Source organism: Notothenia rossii, assembly GCF_949606895.1.
Source record: "Notothenia rossii genome assembly, chromosome: 3".
NCBI classification, from domain to species: domain Eukaryota; kingdom Metazoa; phylum Chordata; class Actinopteri; order Perciformes; family Nototheniidae; genus Notothenia; species Notothenia rossii.
This window is the reverse complement of record NC_136901.1, coordinates 74,808,610-74,823,799: the sequence shown is the minus strand read 5'-3', so window position 1 is coordinate 74,823,799 and position 15,190 is coordinate 74,808,610. Positions and strand designations below refer to the sequence as shown.

The window sequence follows — 15,190 nt, the reverse complement described above, 5'->3', positions numbered from 1 at the left end:
AAAGAACAATAAGCAAAACACACCTTGGAGTTTAAAATGGGAGCTTTAAGTACACACACCATTAATCATATGAATGTATCATGAAAAAAGAAACATTGTATCATAAGGCAGTTATTGGCAAAAATGCTCCTTTAACTTGATCTGACAAACAGATGAATGGCAATACAAAAGATATTTTACTTTATTGTAAAAGGGCAGAGTTGCAATAGGTAAAATAGCAAGTAATGAGCAATATACAATTGGAAAAAGACAAAAGTTTAAATGAAACAAGAAAATAAACTGAAGGGAGGTTAAACAAGACACACATCCCTTACACCTGTTTGTGTTGCTTAGTTGGTCATCACTACAGACTTATTCTCATTTACCCTAACGACACTGTAATGGAGAGATCTACATGAAGCAAAGCAGATTGATGTCACACCAAGTATAGTCCCTAACGGTGGACTACAACACCTTTGAGTTGTATTACAAGCCACTTTTGACCCCCACAAACAAAAATAAAATAAAAATACTACAGTAAAATCATATTTGCTGGCAAATCAGACAGGAACATTTCACTGGCTTCTGCATTTCATTTCACATTATTAATGTTTCAGACGTACAAATCCAACAAACATGTTTTCCTAACCATTCTGCTGTGGTTTCGTATGGTGGACAATTTTATGGGGTCTCACTCCTGGACATGAGGACTAACACACAAATGAAGCAAAGTCAGCTCTGATTTATTTTCTGTCTTCTTTTCTAAGAATTACAGGTTTGTGTCCAGGATAGTGTCGGCTCAGACAGGAAGACCAGTTTACCCTGCTCCCTTCGTCCTGAATCTATCCTTTTCACAAACTGTAAAATTTGAGACTTCTGTCCATTCCCGCGGAGGTCAGGAACTGGGCGTTCTCTCCAAAGGCAACTCCAGTCACCAATCCTGTATGGTCTACAATAAGAAAGGCAAAAGCAAAGTCAAATATCTGCTACTTCCTCAGAGCCGACACCATATGACATGCAACAACATTTAAAAAGAGCATTTCCCCACCCCCCCTTACCTGTGAAGTTGAGGACCTCAGACCACTGTTTGCAGATGTAGACACGGATGTCAGATCCTCCAACAGCCAGGTAGGTACCACTCTGGTCAAACACAAGGGACTTCACCTGAAACAAAAAACAAACAGAAGGATGAGAATTAGGGATGCACCGAATATTCGGCCGCCGAAAATGGTTAAAAAGGCTCTTTCGGCCGAAAGGGTTTTAGCACCGAAAAAATATCACCGAATGTCAGGGAACAGGGTTACGTTGGCAAGCTAACGTGTTGTTGTGATGACGTAATCAAAATGCGGCGACAAGCAGGGCGCGCGACCATGCTCGCGGCTGGCTCACAGCCAACATGTCTGGCGCTTGGAGATATTTAAAAAATATCAGAGAAAGAGGCGCGGATTGCGATTTGTAAAACGTGTTCAGCTGACATTTCTCGAGGGGGTGTAACTGCAAAGACTTTCACCACTTCGGGATTACTCCACCACTTGAAATCAAAACACCCGGACAAATATGCGGAGTAAGATCAAATCACAAGCACTGACAGCGAGAGACTGTTCAGCGCTGCCTCTCATGTGCTTGATGAGAAGAGGAACAGACTTATGGCTGATAAATCAGAGAAGCTACTGTTCATTAAAAAGAACCTCCCACTTTTCCTTAATAAGTAGACAAGGCTGGCTTATCATAAGCTTATCTAGTTCTACATGTCTACTCTATACCCACTTTCCTGAACAATTTTCATTGTGAGTTATAATTCACCATCTCAGGTTATCATTAGGGGGAAATGACAGCAGCAAAGTGTTCAATATATTGTACTTTCGGTATCTAAATGATACCATGTTGTTTACATTGCTCATGAGGACAGACCACCTTATTTGCAGATTCTTGAAATTGTATGCATGCACTTATAGGTGCATTTGTTGTTGTTGAAGGCCTGGCTGTTACAGTCTTTATTTACACTATTTTGTTGTAGGCCTAATGGCCTAGATGTTTATGCAGTTTTAAAGCACCTTGGCTTTGTTCTGAATGCACTTTGTTGTAGTTATCCTACAGAGAAAAGAAAATGCACTTGACTTGGAATTAATGTACTGTATGCATTCAAAAGTGCTGAATAAATGTTTTATGGACCCATAATAGTGATTATTATTTAAGTTAAGTTTTGCCATAATCATGTCTTTTTCCATAATCAGGTAGCTGAACAACATTGGTAAAAAATGTATACATATATATATATATATATATATATATATATATATATATATATATATATATATTGGCATTCGGCCAACTGTTTCCTATTTTCGGTATCGGCCAAGAATTTCCCATTCGGTGCACCCCTAATGAGAATCAGAAACACAGAGGATGAATGCTCTCCAGATCAGAAGAGACACAGCCAAGACAACATTGTGCCGAGTGTAATAATGTTCTCATACGTGCAATTTACATTCTGTTAGTGTCATTTACAAGACTCATCTTAGTGATGAAATCCTTCAAATGTTTTCATTTGCAGAGTAAGGTGAAAAGCTCAATACCACTTTCATGTCTTTAAGTTAAAAACAAAACCAGAGCCAGAGGGCTAAGCTTAGCAAAAAGACTGGAAGCAAAAGGAAACAGCCTGGTTCTTTGCTAAATTAAAACAATCCTCCTACCAGCACTTTTACATCGAATTAATGAAAACATTTAGGAGTAAAGTAGTGGCATCCATATGAGGCATGTACAGACAGTATCTTTTTAATTCAACTCAAAAAAAACATTTCCCTCTCAAACTATAGGAAATATATAAAATGCCTTACCTCATAGTTGTTGTCCAGATTGATTGTCTTGAAGTTCTTCAGTTTCCTCAGATCCCACAGCTTCACAGAGCTATCCTGGGCACCTGGAGCACCAAACAGCAATGCATGGTTTTTTAAAAACTATTAATAAATACAGTTCCACATCCAGTGCAGAAACAAAGCATGGACAGTACGTTAGTGGGATTTTAAGATGTCACAGGTCAGTTTCCCAGTTTATGTTTACAATTTTGATATTTAACAAAAAATTATTCTCTGTCTTTAAAAACAAAATGTATGAACTTTAAACGTGGCAGTGAAACAGAGTAGAGATGCTGTTGGTGGTGCTGACCTGTAGCCAGATAGTATCCGTTCTCAGAGAAGGCGATGGAGGTGACGGGGCCAGAGTGGCCGGGGAAGTTGGCCACGTTGGTGCGCTCCTTCAGATCCCAGATCTTGATTTGGGAATCAGCCGTCCCAGTGCCAAAGATGAGACCATCGGGGTGGAACTGAGCACAGGTCAGAGCTGTGTGTGTGTGGGGGGGGGGGGGGGGGACAGAAACATTATCACCCGAAATAAAATCTGTACTCATATTCAGACTGTCAGAAGTAAACATCGAGGCACATACCACAGCCAGCACTTTCGTCCGTGACTTTAGTGAGGACTCGTCCAGTCTGGACATCAGAAAAGGCCCAGTACTGCCGGACAAGGAGGGGAAACGTCAGTGTGTTTGAATGAACAGAAACGTCAGTGTGTTTGAATGAACAGAAACGTCAGTGTAAATATAGCACGAGCTCTGTCAAAACACACACCTGATCCTCGGAGGAGCTGAGCAGGTAGTCCCCAGTAGCGTGAAGGGAGAGTCCAGTGACACCCCCCTCGTGGGCACGCACCACCTGGACACAGTTTCCCCCGGCAACGGACCACACACGGATGGTGTTGTCTGGAGATGCAGAGAAGACCACGGACTAGAGGGGGAGAGACAGCGATGCAAACGGGGGATGGAGAGAAAGAGCAAACGGCGAGTTAGAAAAACAGATCATTCTTTTGTCTGAAACACTTTTCTACTTCTGAATGGTGCAGCGTCAGGATGTGTTTGTTGAGGGGGGGGCATTACCGCGGATGGATGGTAAATGACAGACGTGACCTTCTTGGTGTGACCCTTCAGTGTTGCCACAATCTGTTCCTCGCTCTTATCAAACACCACCACGTTCTTATCAGCTCCGCCTGAGGAACAAAAGAGGGTCGATATCAAACAGAAGTCCTCAAAAAAAAGAAGAAGAGAAAGGTTTTGGAATTGAAATATGCAACGTAGCGAGAGAATAAATGAATGTACCGGTGAGAACTTTGTTGGTGTCGGAAGGACACAGATCCAGAGCCAGAATACCAGGGACACTGGCACTATGAAGACCCTGCAGGCATCAATAAGACAGGATGTTGACACCATGTACATCCAGTCAATACAAATTAAAAACACCCTTGCATCTCTCTGATTAAAAAAGGGAAATAAAAGTTTTGATCCTCAGACAGACAGCAATCTTTACTTACAGCATGAGAGGCCACTTGGCGGTATTTGCTGAGATCCTCAGATCTAACCAGCTCCTCTGGGACAGTTTTTCCTCTCTGGAGAAATGCAGTAAAGCGTTTAAACGGAGAATACATTACATAGAACCACAACAGTACGACTTGTGGTAGAGTATCTGACTTATTAAGAGTGAATAGTAGACCAGAACAATACCTTCTTTCTTTCTGTGGTGAGGATAGTAGCTTTGTCTTGGAGCTGCAAACAGAAACAAGGCCATTTAAAACACACCTTAGACCTGCTCAAATAAACTGAAAGCTTATAGCCAAATAGTGATTTCATCTTTTTTAATAAACGTACCTTTTGGATGATCTCTGGGGTCATTCCCACCTGTTCACTAATCTCCATGGGCTCTCCACCGGCACCCTGAGGTAGAGAAGGCAGAACATAATAATGTTAGGAGAACGTCTGGCAAAAGATTATGACGAGCATTTATATTCAGTATCTCATCGAGTGGATTCAAAAAGGTCAATCACTTACGGCTGCGTTTTGCTGAGAGGCAGGGACGGCCTGAGGAGCAACCAATCCAGCCTGGGGCTTGAGTGTGGCAAGAGCTGTACAGATGAAATAGAACCCATTAGAATAACATTGATTCAACTAAAAGCTCATGTTGGCGAGGAGATGATTTAGTAAGGATTGTATCAATGCTGCTCTGTATGCTTTACAAGGGGAATCCTGTCCTACGATAGAGGACACACAAACGGCTGGAGACCCACCTTCTCTCGCAGCAGTGACCTCTTTGGTGAGACGAGCGATGACTCTGCAGGCGGCATCGTGTTGGTAGAGGGCGTGAGACAGCTCTTGGCGAGTCGTCTGCAGCTGTTGCCGCAGGGTGAAGCTGTGAAGCATAACAGCATCCTAAAACAGAAACAAAAAACAGGTTGAAGGAACTCTTTCCATTGTTTTAAAACTATTTTACAAAGAGGAAAAAATTAGAAAAAGGAGAAGTCGCCTAACAATGGCTATTAATCAGATTGGTACACTCTACTCTAAGGTTTAATACTGTCAACAATATTGGTTAAAAAGGTATAGAAAGAAAAGATCACTTGTTCAGTAATTCTGGGTAACATTTACAGTATAAACATGTTGCGGTGGATATATCCTCTTCAAGCTTTACAGTACTTACCCACTCATCTTGAAGGGACTTGAGGATGGCAGGAATGCTTGTTGCTGATGGAGCCTTTGGTCTAATGGGATGGGACACTGAAAAAGAAAAGAGTTGCTCTTGTTTAGTCTAATCTTTTCATCAAGGTGGTGTTGTAGGTTACGAGGTTTCAATAACACTCGCTGCAGAGTAGGGCACGTCATACAGTTCTCTTCTATAGGGGTGGTATTTATTCATATTCATGCAAGTGAGCATCTTGTATTTGCCCGAAAAAACATGTTTTGTTCAGCTTCTTTGTGGTTATTTAACATATTGCATGTGGTCCTTGTGCATCAATTTTACAATTATAATCCTACTGTGATGTGCATATCAAATAAATTAAACGTAACTTGAATCGAAATACTAGTTTATCCTTAAATGGAATAATAGTAGCAGCTCTAATCACAATATTGGTTGCAAGACTACCAGCATCATCTCAGGTGCTGCTTTATCAGTTAAACCTCGCTTTAACTAAACAAAAACCCACCTTCATGGAGGTTTATTATTTAATCTGCTTTAGGGGGGTGATTTTTCATTCATTCATTCAGGGTGGTAGTTGAAGAATACTTTGTTATACTTGATCATTAAACTGCATTAGCCTCAGCTCGGTGCTCGTAATGCAGATAAGTTGTACCTTTGATGTCTACGAGCTGCTCCTCAGAAAGAGGCTGCCCGTTCATCGGGTCGGTCCCATTCTCTGCGATGTACTTCTCGATCAGCCGGCGCTCAAACACCTGGCTGGACACCGGGGAGACGCATGGGTGCTCCGGGACCTCGTTGGAGACTAGATAAAAAGCAAACACAGCTTAAAAACACGCCATAGCAGCAACTAAAGACCCACAAACAAGACGGATGGGGCATCACAAGTAGAAGGCGGCACTGCGTGGCCGCTAGCTACATTAGCTAGTAGCATTAGCGCCTACACTGACTCCGCCATATCCATGTAATCTCATTCACTTACTTGCACAAACCAAAGACATCTTCCCGACCCAGTCCTTATAGTCTCTTCCAGAAATTGAATTATACTAGTCTTACGCTTAAACAGTAACAATCGCTAATGTGCACTTTACTTATGTTTTACTCAAATTGGAAGTAGCACGCTGTCCTTTCATTGCCGCTACAAACTGAGCTTCCTCTTCTTCTACGCTTTCTTCTCCGGTCTCCGCCAAGCCACACTTGTCCTCCACTGCCCTCTATCGCCGGAAAACACACCTGCTCCCACCAGGGAAATAAAGGAAGTGGAGTAATGAAGAATGGAGTGGATAGATAGAACATTAATCACTAAAATCACTATAAATCACATTTGGTTGACTGTTCAATTCTTTTATCAAGCTAATATACAAAATATTAAGAATCAAATGTGTTTTTTGTATTCATTTAAAATGTGTCAATATCTTAAGGCCAAGACGCTCAACTTGATTTGCCACATTTGCAAAATTAGGAGGTGGTCATTCAAGGTTTTTGGTCCAGCACCTTTTTAAAATTCAAATTGATATTAAAATAGTCTGCAGGCCACCCTATCTTGCACAAGCTCTGTAATTTAGCATCACTGTCTTTGGGTATGCAATTTTAACATGCAAACTATTGTTATTTGAACTGATGGCCATTTTTCGCATTCTGAAGTTTTGTAAATTTAAAGAAAACACATCAGCAGAATTATCCATAATATAAATACATATTAGTTACATCCAAACAAAGAGCATAGGAGGACATGTATAAAAAAAATGAGAGTGGTAAAGATATATTTATTGTTTAAGAGATGACATTTTGATAGTCCAAAAAAATGACAAGCAGCAGTCCAACCTTTTCTACTAAATATTTGGTCTTACGATATTATCTTGTAGAGTTTACAGATAGATAGGCTATAGCTAGTACTAATACAACAGTTACCTTGAGGGTATAAAATCACTGGACTGCATAGCAGACATTAAACATGATATTTAAATGTTGTTGTCCTTAGGAATGGTTGTAGTTAGGAATGGTTATAATGGATGAAGAAAAAGACGTCAACTAACTCTCTATTACTGTACAGTATTTAAGAATTCCTTTTTGCAAACTTTTATACCACAACTTTAATTTCTACGTAGCCCAGAGATCACACCACACACATACTCGTATCAACACTCAGCAAATACAGTGCACATCATACTGGTCCTGAGGTAGGTTACAGCGGGAGATTTCAGAAGCACCATCAACAGTGTCAAGAAATGTGTAATATGAGACAGGAAGGATGATGCTCAACTCATGCTGTAGAAAATCATATTAAGAAAATGCACATGCAATATTAATACCAAACCATTAAAACTGGACTAAAATGCAGAAGGCACAGGTGAAGTCTTTCTTTTCCAAAACCACGTTCTTCAATCAGAGAAACAGTGCAGTTTCTCCATGCTTTACGGTTTTTATTTTCCTTTTCGAGCTCCAATTCTCTGATTTATAAGAAGTTCAGTTTCTCCGATGTGTAAACATTGCATGAGTCTGAGGTTTCTGTGTCTAGTGGCAGTGTGGAGAAGTATCCTTTTGATTGGCTCCACCTTTTTGCATCTCCATCCTTCTTAATCTGGAATTGAACACAGTCCTCTGAGGAGTGGAGGCAGTCCGAAGCCCCAGGCACTGGAAAATAAATCCTTCTCTCCTCCTCGTCATTTTGAGATGTGTGCCGCTAGGAAGGAATGAAAAGACACGATGGAAAATAACATTTGAGTCTGTGAAGTAGAAATGCAGCTGGAGTGGGGTATTACCTCGGTGGTTATATTATGACATGGGGAGCACCTAGCTGGTGATCTATGTGCTTCCTGGTTCTCGGCTCTTGAACTTCCCATCATGACCGGAGAGTAACCCTGGAAATACAAACAGCCGTAGAACACAAGCACATAATGGTACAAGTACAAAAACACAATCTTTTTTGAAGGGGAGACACTTGAATATGGTAAAACATTTTAACAAATAGATATCAATATAGTTTTTTTTACAACTTATAATTTACAATAAGACATTCATATTATATGTCAACCGGATAATGTGCAGCGCCAGCGAGGCGGTCATTATGATCGTATTTCTTCCGCTAAAAAAGAAAAAACTCCGTTCCACGGTGCACCAACGGCTGGCACTGCGACAACAACAACTTTACGGTAGCACTGTCCAACTCTGTTCACAGTTTCTGATCAATTAACAAGTCCTTAACACACTGCAGAGCCCATACCGTGTTCCTGTTAGTGTTTGCTTACTCTCTGCCTACTTCTGGTGATTTATCTGACATCCAGCACTCTGTCTTTTACCCTCTTTTACTTTCCCTTTCTTGATCCTCCTTAGCAACGGTCAATAAATCCTTGACAGCGGTCTGTACTACTGGATTAACAACGTGTCACGTGTTCTGAATTGACCAATCAGAATCGAGTATTAAACTAAGCCATGTAATAGAATAATATACATTTGCTTTTTATTAATATATGACCAAACCCCTTGGTAAAATAACTATGAAACAGAAATAGGAAAGAAATGTGTGGTGTATAAGGGCTACCAGAGTACCAAAGAGATTAATCAAATTATGAGTAAAAAGCATTTGGGGAATTTATAAGAAATAAACACAGACAAAATACAGTAAAAGCCAGCTCCTAAATGTGTACATATGATGTTTTTGTTCTACTATTCCTAAATAATAATCTTTTTAAAAGAATAACCCAAACTCTTAAAATGGACTTTCACATAACGATGTTACTGCCTCCAGTGTATGGCCTTAACCATTCTAATACACACAGCCTGCTAACTCATAACTCAGACAGTCGGACTTACGGTATGAGAGGGGCTGGCTCTGGGGGTCATTTTTCTCGGTGTTCCAAGCGGCTGAGGGTGGCTGTAGTAGCTCGAGGGCTGAGGGCTGGGCTGGCTGTAGTCCTGCACAGACAAACACAGACACATTCAAGTCTGCATACTCAGCTAAATTGGTCGCAGAGAATAGCTCAACTGGTTTCAAATTATAGAAGTGAAACTAACCCACATGCTTTATAGTAAGGTTTAATGCTAATTGTGATACATTCACTTTGTAATCATGCAACAACATATTATGACCTACAGATGGATGGCAAATTAGGAAATAATAAACATTTAGTGGCTTCGAGAGAGATAGAGCCCTTTAATGGCACATCTACTATAGTCTGCATAATTTCTCTGCTTATTTTTCACGTTTGTTTTTCAATTTGACAGCTGTCTATATGTGTCATATGCAGCCTTTTCCAGATTCAATTACCTCAGAACTTAATCAAAAACAAGGACTCAGAAGAGTTCATCTATATTTAAGCACATTTATTCTTAGAAGAATTTTCAATGAATGGAGGCTTCATTCTAGACACCTTCACACAGCTTATGGATTTAAGAGTATGAAAGTATATGAAAGTATATGCAATATAGCTCCAAAAGCCTTGATTTATAAAGTGTTAGAGTCCACTAATGGCCCTGTTAAGGCCATATGGTCATTTGATCTGTTCCATATAAACTACCCACATGGCGTTACATGTGGCCATATGGCGACATTATTTAATAGCCAACGCTACTTTCTCTAACCCTTTTTTATGTATTTAATTGATCCTTTGAATGTTCACTTTGTAAATGTATTTATAACCAGAAATTATTGCAAACTCAGGGAAACTTCAAACTACAAACGAACATGTTTAAATGTGAAACTGTAATGAAATACCACTGATGTAGTAACATGCTGAGATAAAAACAAAGTTATGGACATCACATGATAGTTCTCATACCTGAACAGCTATCTCAGCCAGAAGTACCCTAACCAAGACATCCTGATTTCCTCACCTGGATGTTGACCCTCGGAGGGTTGGCTGGTAGCGTGCGGTTTCCTCGGAGGCTGGAGATGATCTGCGAAAGGCTGCAGTTTGGGTATCGCCTCATGAAGAGGAGGATACCAGCCAGGGACACAAACATGCCAGAAGGGACAGTGATGGACTTGAGAAATGTTCGCCATCTGCCTCCCCTTTCTGGAGAGATCAGAGGGACGAATATCAGGATGAGCGTGAGGGAGCGAAGAATTTGGATGCAAACAAATTATTATTTCAAGCATGCTGTCACTCACCGATCACCTGCAACCAGGTGGAGGAAACCAGGTTTCCATCCACATCTCTGATCTCATAAAGCCCATCATGCCTTGCACTCAGCCTCATTATGACGACCTCATTGAGGGTGCCGTTCCTGCCCAGAGAGACGAGGCCCCTGTAGCGCATGTCGTGGTCTGTAATGTGGCCCTCGCGGATCAGCTGCACAGGGCCACGGGGGGGCTTGGGGTCATAAGGGCCCAGGGAGGATTCGTCAGGGTATCGGGTGGGGGTAAAAATGAGGCGTGCATGAGGGACAGGAAGAAAGAGGGGCAGGTTTAGAGACTCCTTGGAGAAGCGGGTGACATTAAGGGAGCGTCCTGCATTCACATGCAGGATCATGAACACAGAGATGGGTGCAGGATGAAGGAAATGTCGCGATATGAAAGGGTTTTAGGTGGAAAGGGAAAGATAAAATATAAATGTTATAGATGACAGGATCCTAAACAGGGCATTAACTAAATGTTATTTATATTATTGATTAGTCTATACATTATTTTTCTAGATTAGTCAAATTGCTCATGTCGTCTATAAAATGTCAGAAAATTGTGAAAAATGACCATCCCTGTTTCTCAAAGTCCAAAGTCCAATACTTTAAAAGTATTTTGTTGTCATTCAAAACCCAAAGGTATTTAGTTTAATACGATATTAAACAGTGAAAGCAGAAAAACCTCCATATTTGAGGGGCTGAAAACAGCATTTTCTGCCATATTTGGATGAAAAATTACTTTTAACAGTAAACAAAAAGGTAGCCGATTACTTTTTAAGTTGATCAGCTTATCAAAAAGTCGCCTACTCCCAGTTATAAAGTCAAACGATTCCCAAAACCCATCATCTAATCTTCTCTCTCTGCTCACCACGGACAGTCAGGGTGCTGCGGGACACCACCTTCCCCCTGTCGTTTCTCACGGTGTAGTTCCCCTGGTCTGCTTGCGTCACTCTCTCTGCGACCCACACCTTCCCGGCCCGCAGCAGCCGCCCCCGGCCCGCATCGCTGGTCTCAGGGTCCGTCCGGTTCCACAGCACAACCGGCATGGCTTCAGGTGGAGCACCCCAGGGAGTAAACTCCAGAAGGGAGCCATTTTCAGGGATGTGGTGTTCAAAGTTCTGCCCGTAGAATCTGTGATGGGACTTAATGCATGCTGAAGCAGGACAAAGAGTAAACTGTGATATACTTGAATGTATGTTACTTCTTAACTTCCCAGCTAATTTCAGAAATAAATATTTGTTATTTTGTAGTATTCTTACACTTAATCCAAGCCATGAACGAGGCAGGAGATGGATTTAAAGGTAAGAGGAAACTATTGTACCTGAAACAGTGAGTCGAACAGCTTCATAGGTGAAACCAGAGGACAGTTTGATGGAGTAAAGTCCCTGATCCTCATGAGTCACTTCTCTCAGGACTAGCATCTTATCCCTGGTCCACTCAAACCGTGGGTCCTTAACCTGCAGTTGTAAAGTAAATAGGTTTTGGAAATCTGTACACACATCAAAATAAACAAACATTGACAAACTTCCACTCACAATGGTTTTGTCCAGCAGTGCACGCCTCGGCCCCTCGGGGTCTGGAGTGAAAGTCACCGTTCTGGATGTCGAGTAAACGGGAAGACGAAAATCCCGACCGGAACACACCATTTGGGCTTCCTCTCTTTCACCTGTGGGTGGGGTAAAGAAAGTCAGCAACCTCAACAGAGATGATGTTTTGTAGGTGAAAGATTTTGGATGAAAGTTGACTCACTTGGTACATCCCAACCTACGGAGGGACAACAATGAAATATTATTATGCATCTTCTCAAGCAAAATGCATAGGCCTCAAATACAATGTAAGACACGATGGTACCACTTTCTAATAAGAATATCCAATTACCATTGTAATGGATTTATAAATTGTACAAGGATTAATGACTTAATTGATGGTTAATAAATCATATAATAATGTTCAGACTTATGGGTAAAGATACAGTTTTCCATGCAGGTCAGCCCTTGTTAAGGTCACCAATGATCCCTTTCTGGCACCAGAGAGACAGCTGATTGCTCAGTCTTTACATTTGAAATACTCTGCCCATTGAGATCAGAGAGGCTACATCTTAAAAATAAAGAATTTATACAAACTCTATGTTCACTTTGATAAGAAAATTGCCATACAAATCAAGTATCATTAGTATAGTTAATAGATATAGAGGTCTGTTTTAAATTGCTATAAGATTAACTTTTGGTTTCCCATGATGTGGTGTTTATTTTTATTTTTTTATTCTTTTCACTCTTTTATCTGTATGAAATGATGTCCAAAACATAATAATGTTTTTCAAAAAAGAAATCTGGAGATTAGTTTTTCCCCATGAATTTGTTTATGCAAAATACAAACCCTCACAGCATAGACTGTTTGACCATTGAGCTGTGGATTATCTGGACCATAATCCAATTATCAACAAGAAATTAATATAAAAAAACATGGATTTGGAGATTAGGTTAAGAACCTTTTATTTGTGAATATAATTTTTGCATTTATAATTGCATGACATACTTCATGGCAGATTCTAGGGAAGTGTGAAATATGTGACTCTGATATTTGTATATGGAAACTGGAACCAATGCATGGTTTATCAACATTAAAGACTATATCATTGGCGTTAAAAAAAGTTTAACACCAGTGAAGGGACTTTTCACAACCTGGAAACCAGATTATTTTGTTTAGTAATACATAAAGCATTAGTAATTTAACAATTGTGTAATCCATTAGTCCCTTACAAATTAAATGTAAACAACAAATGGTGTCTTAATCAAAATGGAAGCAAAACTATGTGCACAGTGTGACTTACCCACAGCAAAAGGAATGGCTAAAAGGGCAGTGAGCAGGACACAAGGGGACATCTTCACCTGTAAAGACAGTGTTTAGTCTACAGAGACATCCACCCCCACCTTCACATCACATCTCTGAATAAGCTGCGATCATAAATCTACAAGGATCAGAGACGAGGTGCCTCCTGCAGAGCGATACATCGAGAAGACATAAATATTGTCACAGTGATCCATGACGCTGCTGTCTGAAGTAATGTCCACGCAGGTGTCCAACATTTCTCGATGAACGCAACATTTACAGCGACCAGGAGGCCGCCACTTATTTAAATCACATAGTCTGTGACACACATATACACAGAACTCACCTGCAGCATGTATGAAGAATAAATGCACCGCGGGATATTTGTGTGTTTGTGTGAATATGGATAAGAGGATAACGTCCTCTGCAGAGCGCGCATGGGCACTGGTCCCCCTGTTTTATTTATGGCGATGCTCCTGCGCAAGAGACGTCACGTCTGCCTGGATTTCCTGTCAGGTCCTTGGTATGAATACACTATTGGCGCAAGAGAGCACCGTTACAACGTGGGATCCTCCTGACTGGGCTTTCCATCAAATGATAAGTACTATTTTTTGTATTATGTGGTTTTGCCTTCTTATTTTTTATATGTGTAATAGCGGTGCCATATTGTTAATTTTCCAAGTAAAGATTTATAAAATATGGTTTAGAGTCAATCCAGTTCTTCTTGGGAATATGAAAATGTCCCTAGAACAAAATTAGTTGCATACAAAAATCAATATTTGTAAATCCATCACCTTTAAAGGTTATTAAAAATGTCCTTATTTTAAAGTTGTATTGTTTTTTCCGTTGTTCTTTTTAAATAATATTTACCACCAGGCCAAAACATTTTAGAATACAAAAAATGACAAAATAAATGACATTATTTCTTCATATAAATTACCGAAATTACAAGAAAGGTCCATATCACTTCTAAACCTTTTTAGTGTATTTTTTTACAGGATATATATTGTATGTAACATTTTGAATGAAACCTCCTCAACTGTATTACTTACTTCTGTTGTACTGCAGTTCAGAGGGAAATAGGCTAATATACTTTTTACAGGCCTATGTTATAACTTGTCAACTTTTTAAGAACGTTTTTTAAAGAATATTATGTGCTATTTTAAACAAACAAAGAATTATTAGTGTTATTAGTGAAAAGGATGATAAGTGATGTGGATAAACCATCAATGTTAGTTTGAAGAGAAGGGTAAGGAACGAAGAAGAAGCCAGGACATCAGAGACTCAAGAAGTAGGCCCAGATCAGGGAGGAAGCACATTATTTGTGTTGCATCATTAAAGATCAAGGTCCTTAACATTTCTCGTCAAGATGATAAACTGCTAAGGCAGAAAGGAAAAATGAGAGAATAGAAAAAGTTGTTGATTCTGTGAGAAAGTTGGGGACATTATGGGAATTACTGGCAGGAAGTGCATGCCCCCTCAGGGTAGGGCTGGTTGATGGAAAATGTTGATATATTTATTTGTATTATATATTTTTTGTTATTGGGAGATTTGTAGAATTGTGTTCAGTTGAGGGCGCTGATGCAAGATGTTGGATACCAACAGCAGATTAAAAACCAACGAAGAAGAAGAAACTGATCTTCAAGTTTGTCAAAAACACTGGTCTGAGGCATAGGTCTGTGGACAAAGATTTAACATGAAGATTCAATAAATCAACAGTAGGTGGCGATAATGCTCCAAGTGGT

The 15,190-nt window shown here is 40.2% G+C and overlaps 2 protein-coding genes across 2 annotated transcripts; both read right to left on the bottom strand.

The window, feature by feature from the left end:
- Window positions 1–165: 165 nt before the first annotated feature.
- Window positions 166–6,714, bottom strand: prpf19 (pre-mRNA processing factor 19). The gene is made up of 16 exons (XM_079667744.1): window positions 6,481–6,714; window positions 6,154–6,303; window positions 5,502–5,578; window positions 5,092–5,233; window positions 4,856–4,929; window positions 4,676–4,741; window positions 4,532–4,573; window positions 4,342–4,416; window positions 4,130–4,205; window positions 3,911–4,020; window positions 3,606–3,761; window positions 3,422–3,491; window positions 3,145–3,318; window positions 2,817–2,899; window positions 1,038–1,143; window positions 166–928 (listed from the first exon to the last, which is right to left on the bottom strand). The coding sequence occupies exons 1-16, from the start codon at window positions 6,497–6,499 to the stop codon at window positions 831–833; spliced, it is 1,518 nt and encodes a 505-aa protein (XP_079523870.1). The 5' UTR covers window positions 6,500–6,714; the 3' UTR covers window positions 166–830.
- A 530-nt stretch (window positions 6,715–7,244) lies between these two features.
- Window positions 7,245–15,042, bottom strand: LOC307032209 (uncharacterized protein). The gene is made up of 11 exons (XM_079670047.1): window positions 13,792–15,042; window positions 13,447–13,504; window positions 12,366–12,380; window positions 12,152–12,282; window positions 11,938–12,073; window positions 11,485–11,769; window positions 10,609–10,947; window positions 10,332–10,513; window positions 9,312–9,413; window positions 8,261–8,359; window positions 7,245–8,181 (listed from the first exon to the last, which is right to left on the bottom strand). The coding sequence occupies exons 1-11, from the start codon at window positions 13,882–13,884 to the stop codon at window positions 7,954–7,956; spliced, it is 1,668 nt and encodes a 555-aa protein (XP_079526173.1). The 5' UTR covers window positions 13,885–15,042; the 3' UTR covers window positions 7,245–7,953.
- Window positions 15,043–15,190: the final 148 nt, after the last annotated feature.

What these genes read in the sequence shown, in the direction of transcription:
- prpf19 (XM_079667744.1), bottom strand. An exon ending in TCATTTACCATCCATCCGCG is followed by an intron (nt 3,762 to 3,910) that starts GTAATGCCCCCC and finishes CTCCCCCTCTAG; the next exon opens with TCCGTGGTCTTCTCTGCATC. An exon ending in TCAGCTCCTCCGAGGATCAG is followed by an intron (nt 3,492 to 3,605) that starts GTGTGTGTTTTG and finishes CTTGTCCGGCAG; the next exon opens with TACTGGGCCTTTTCTGATGT.
- LOC307032209 (XM_079670047.1), bottom strand. Translation starts at nt 13,884, where the DNA reads ATGCGCGCTCTGCAGAGGACGTTATCCTCTTATCCATATTCACACAAA. An exon ending in ATTCTTCATACATGCTGCAG is followed by an intron (nt 13,505 to 13,791) that starts GTGAGTTCTGTG and finishes CTGTCTTTACAG; the next exon opens with GTGAAGATGTCCCCTTGTGT. An exon ending in CACTGCTGGACAAAACCATT is followed by an intron (nt 12,074 to 12,151) that starts GTGAGTGGAAGT and finishes TTACAACTGCAG; the next exon opens with GTTAAGGACCCACGGTTTGA.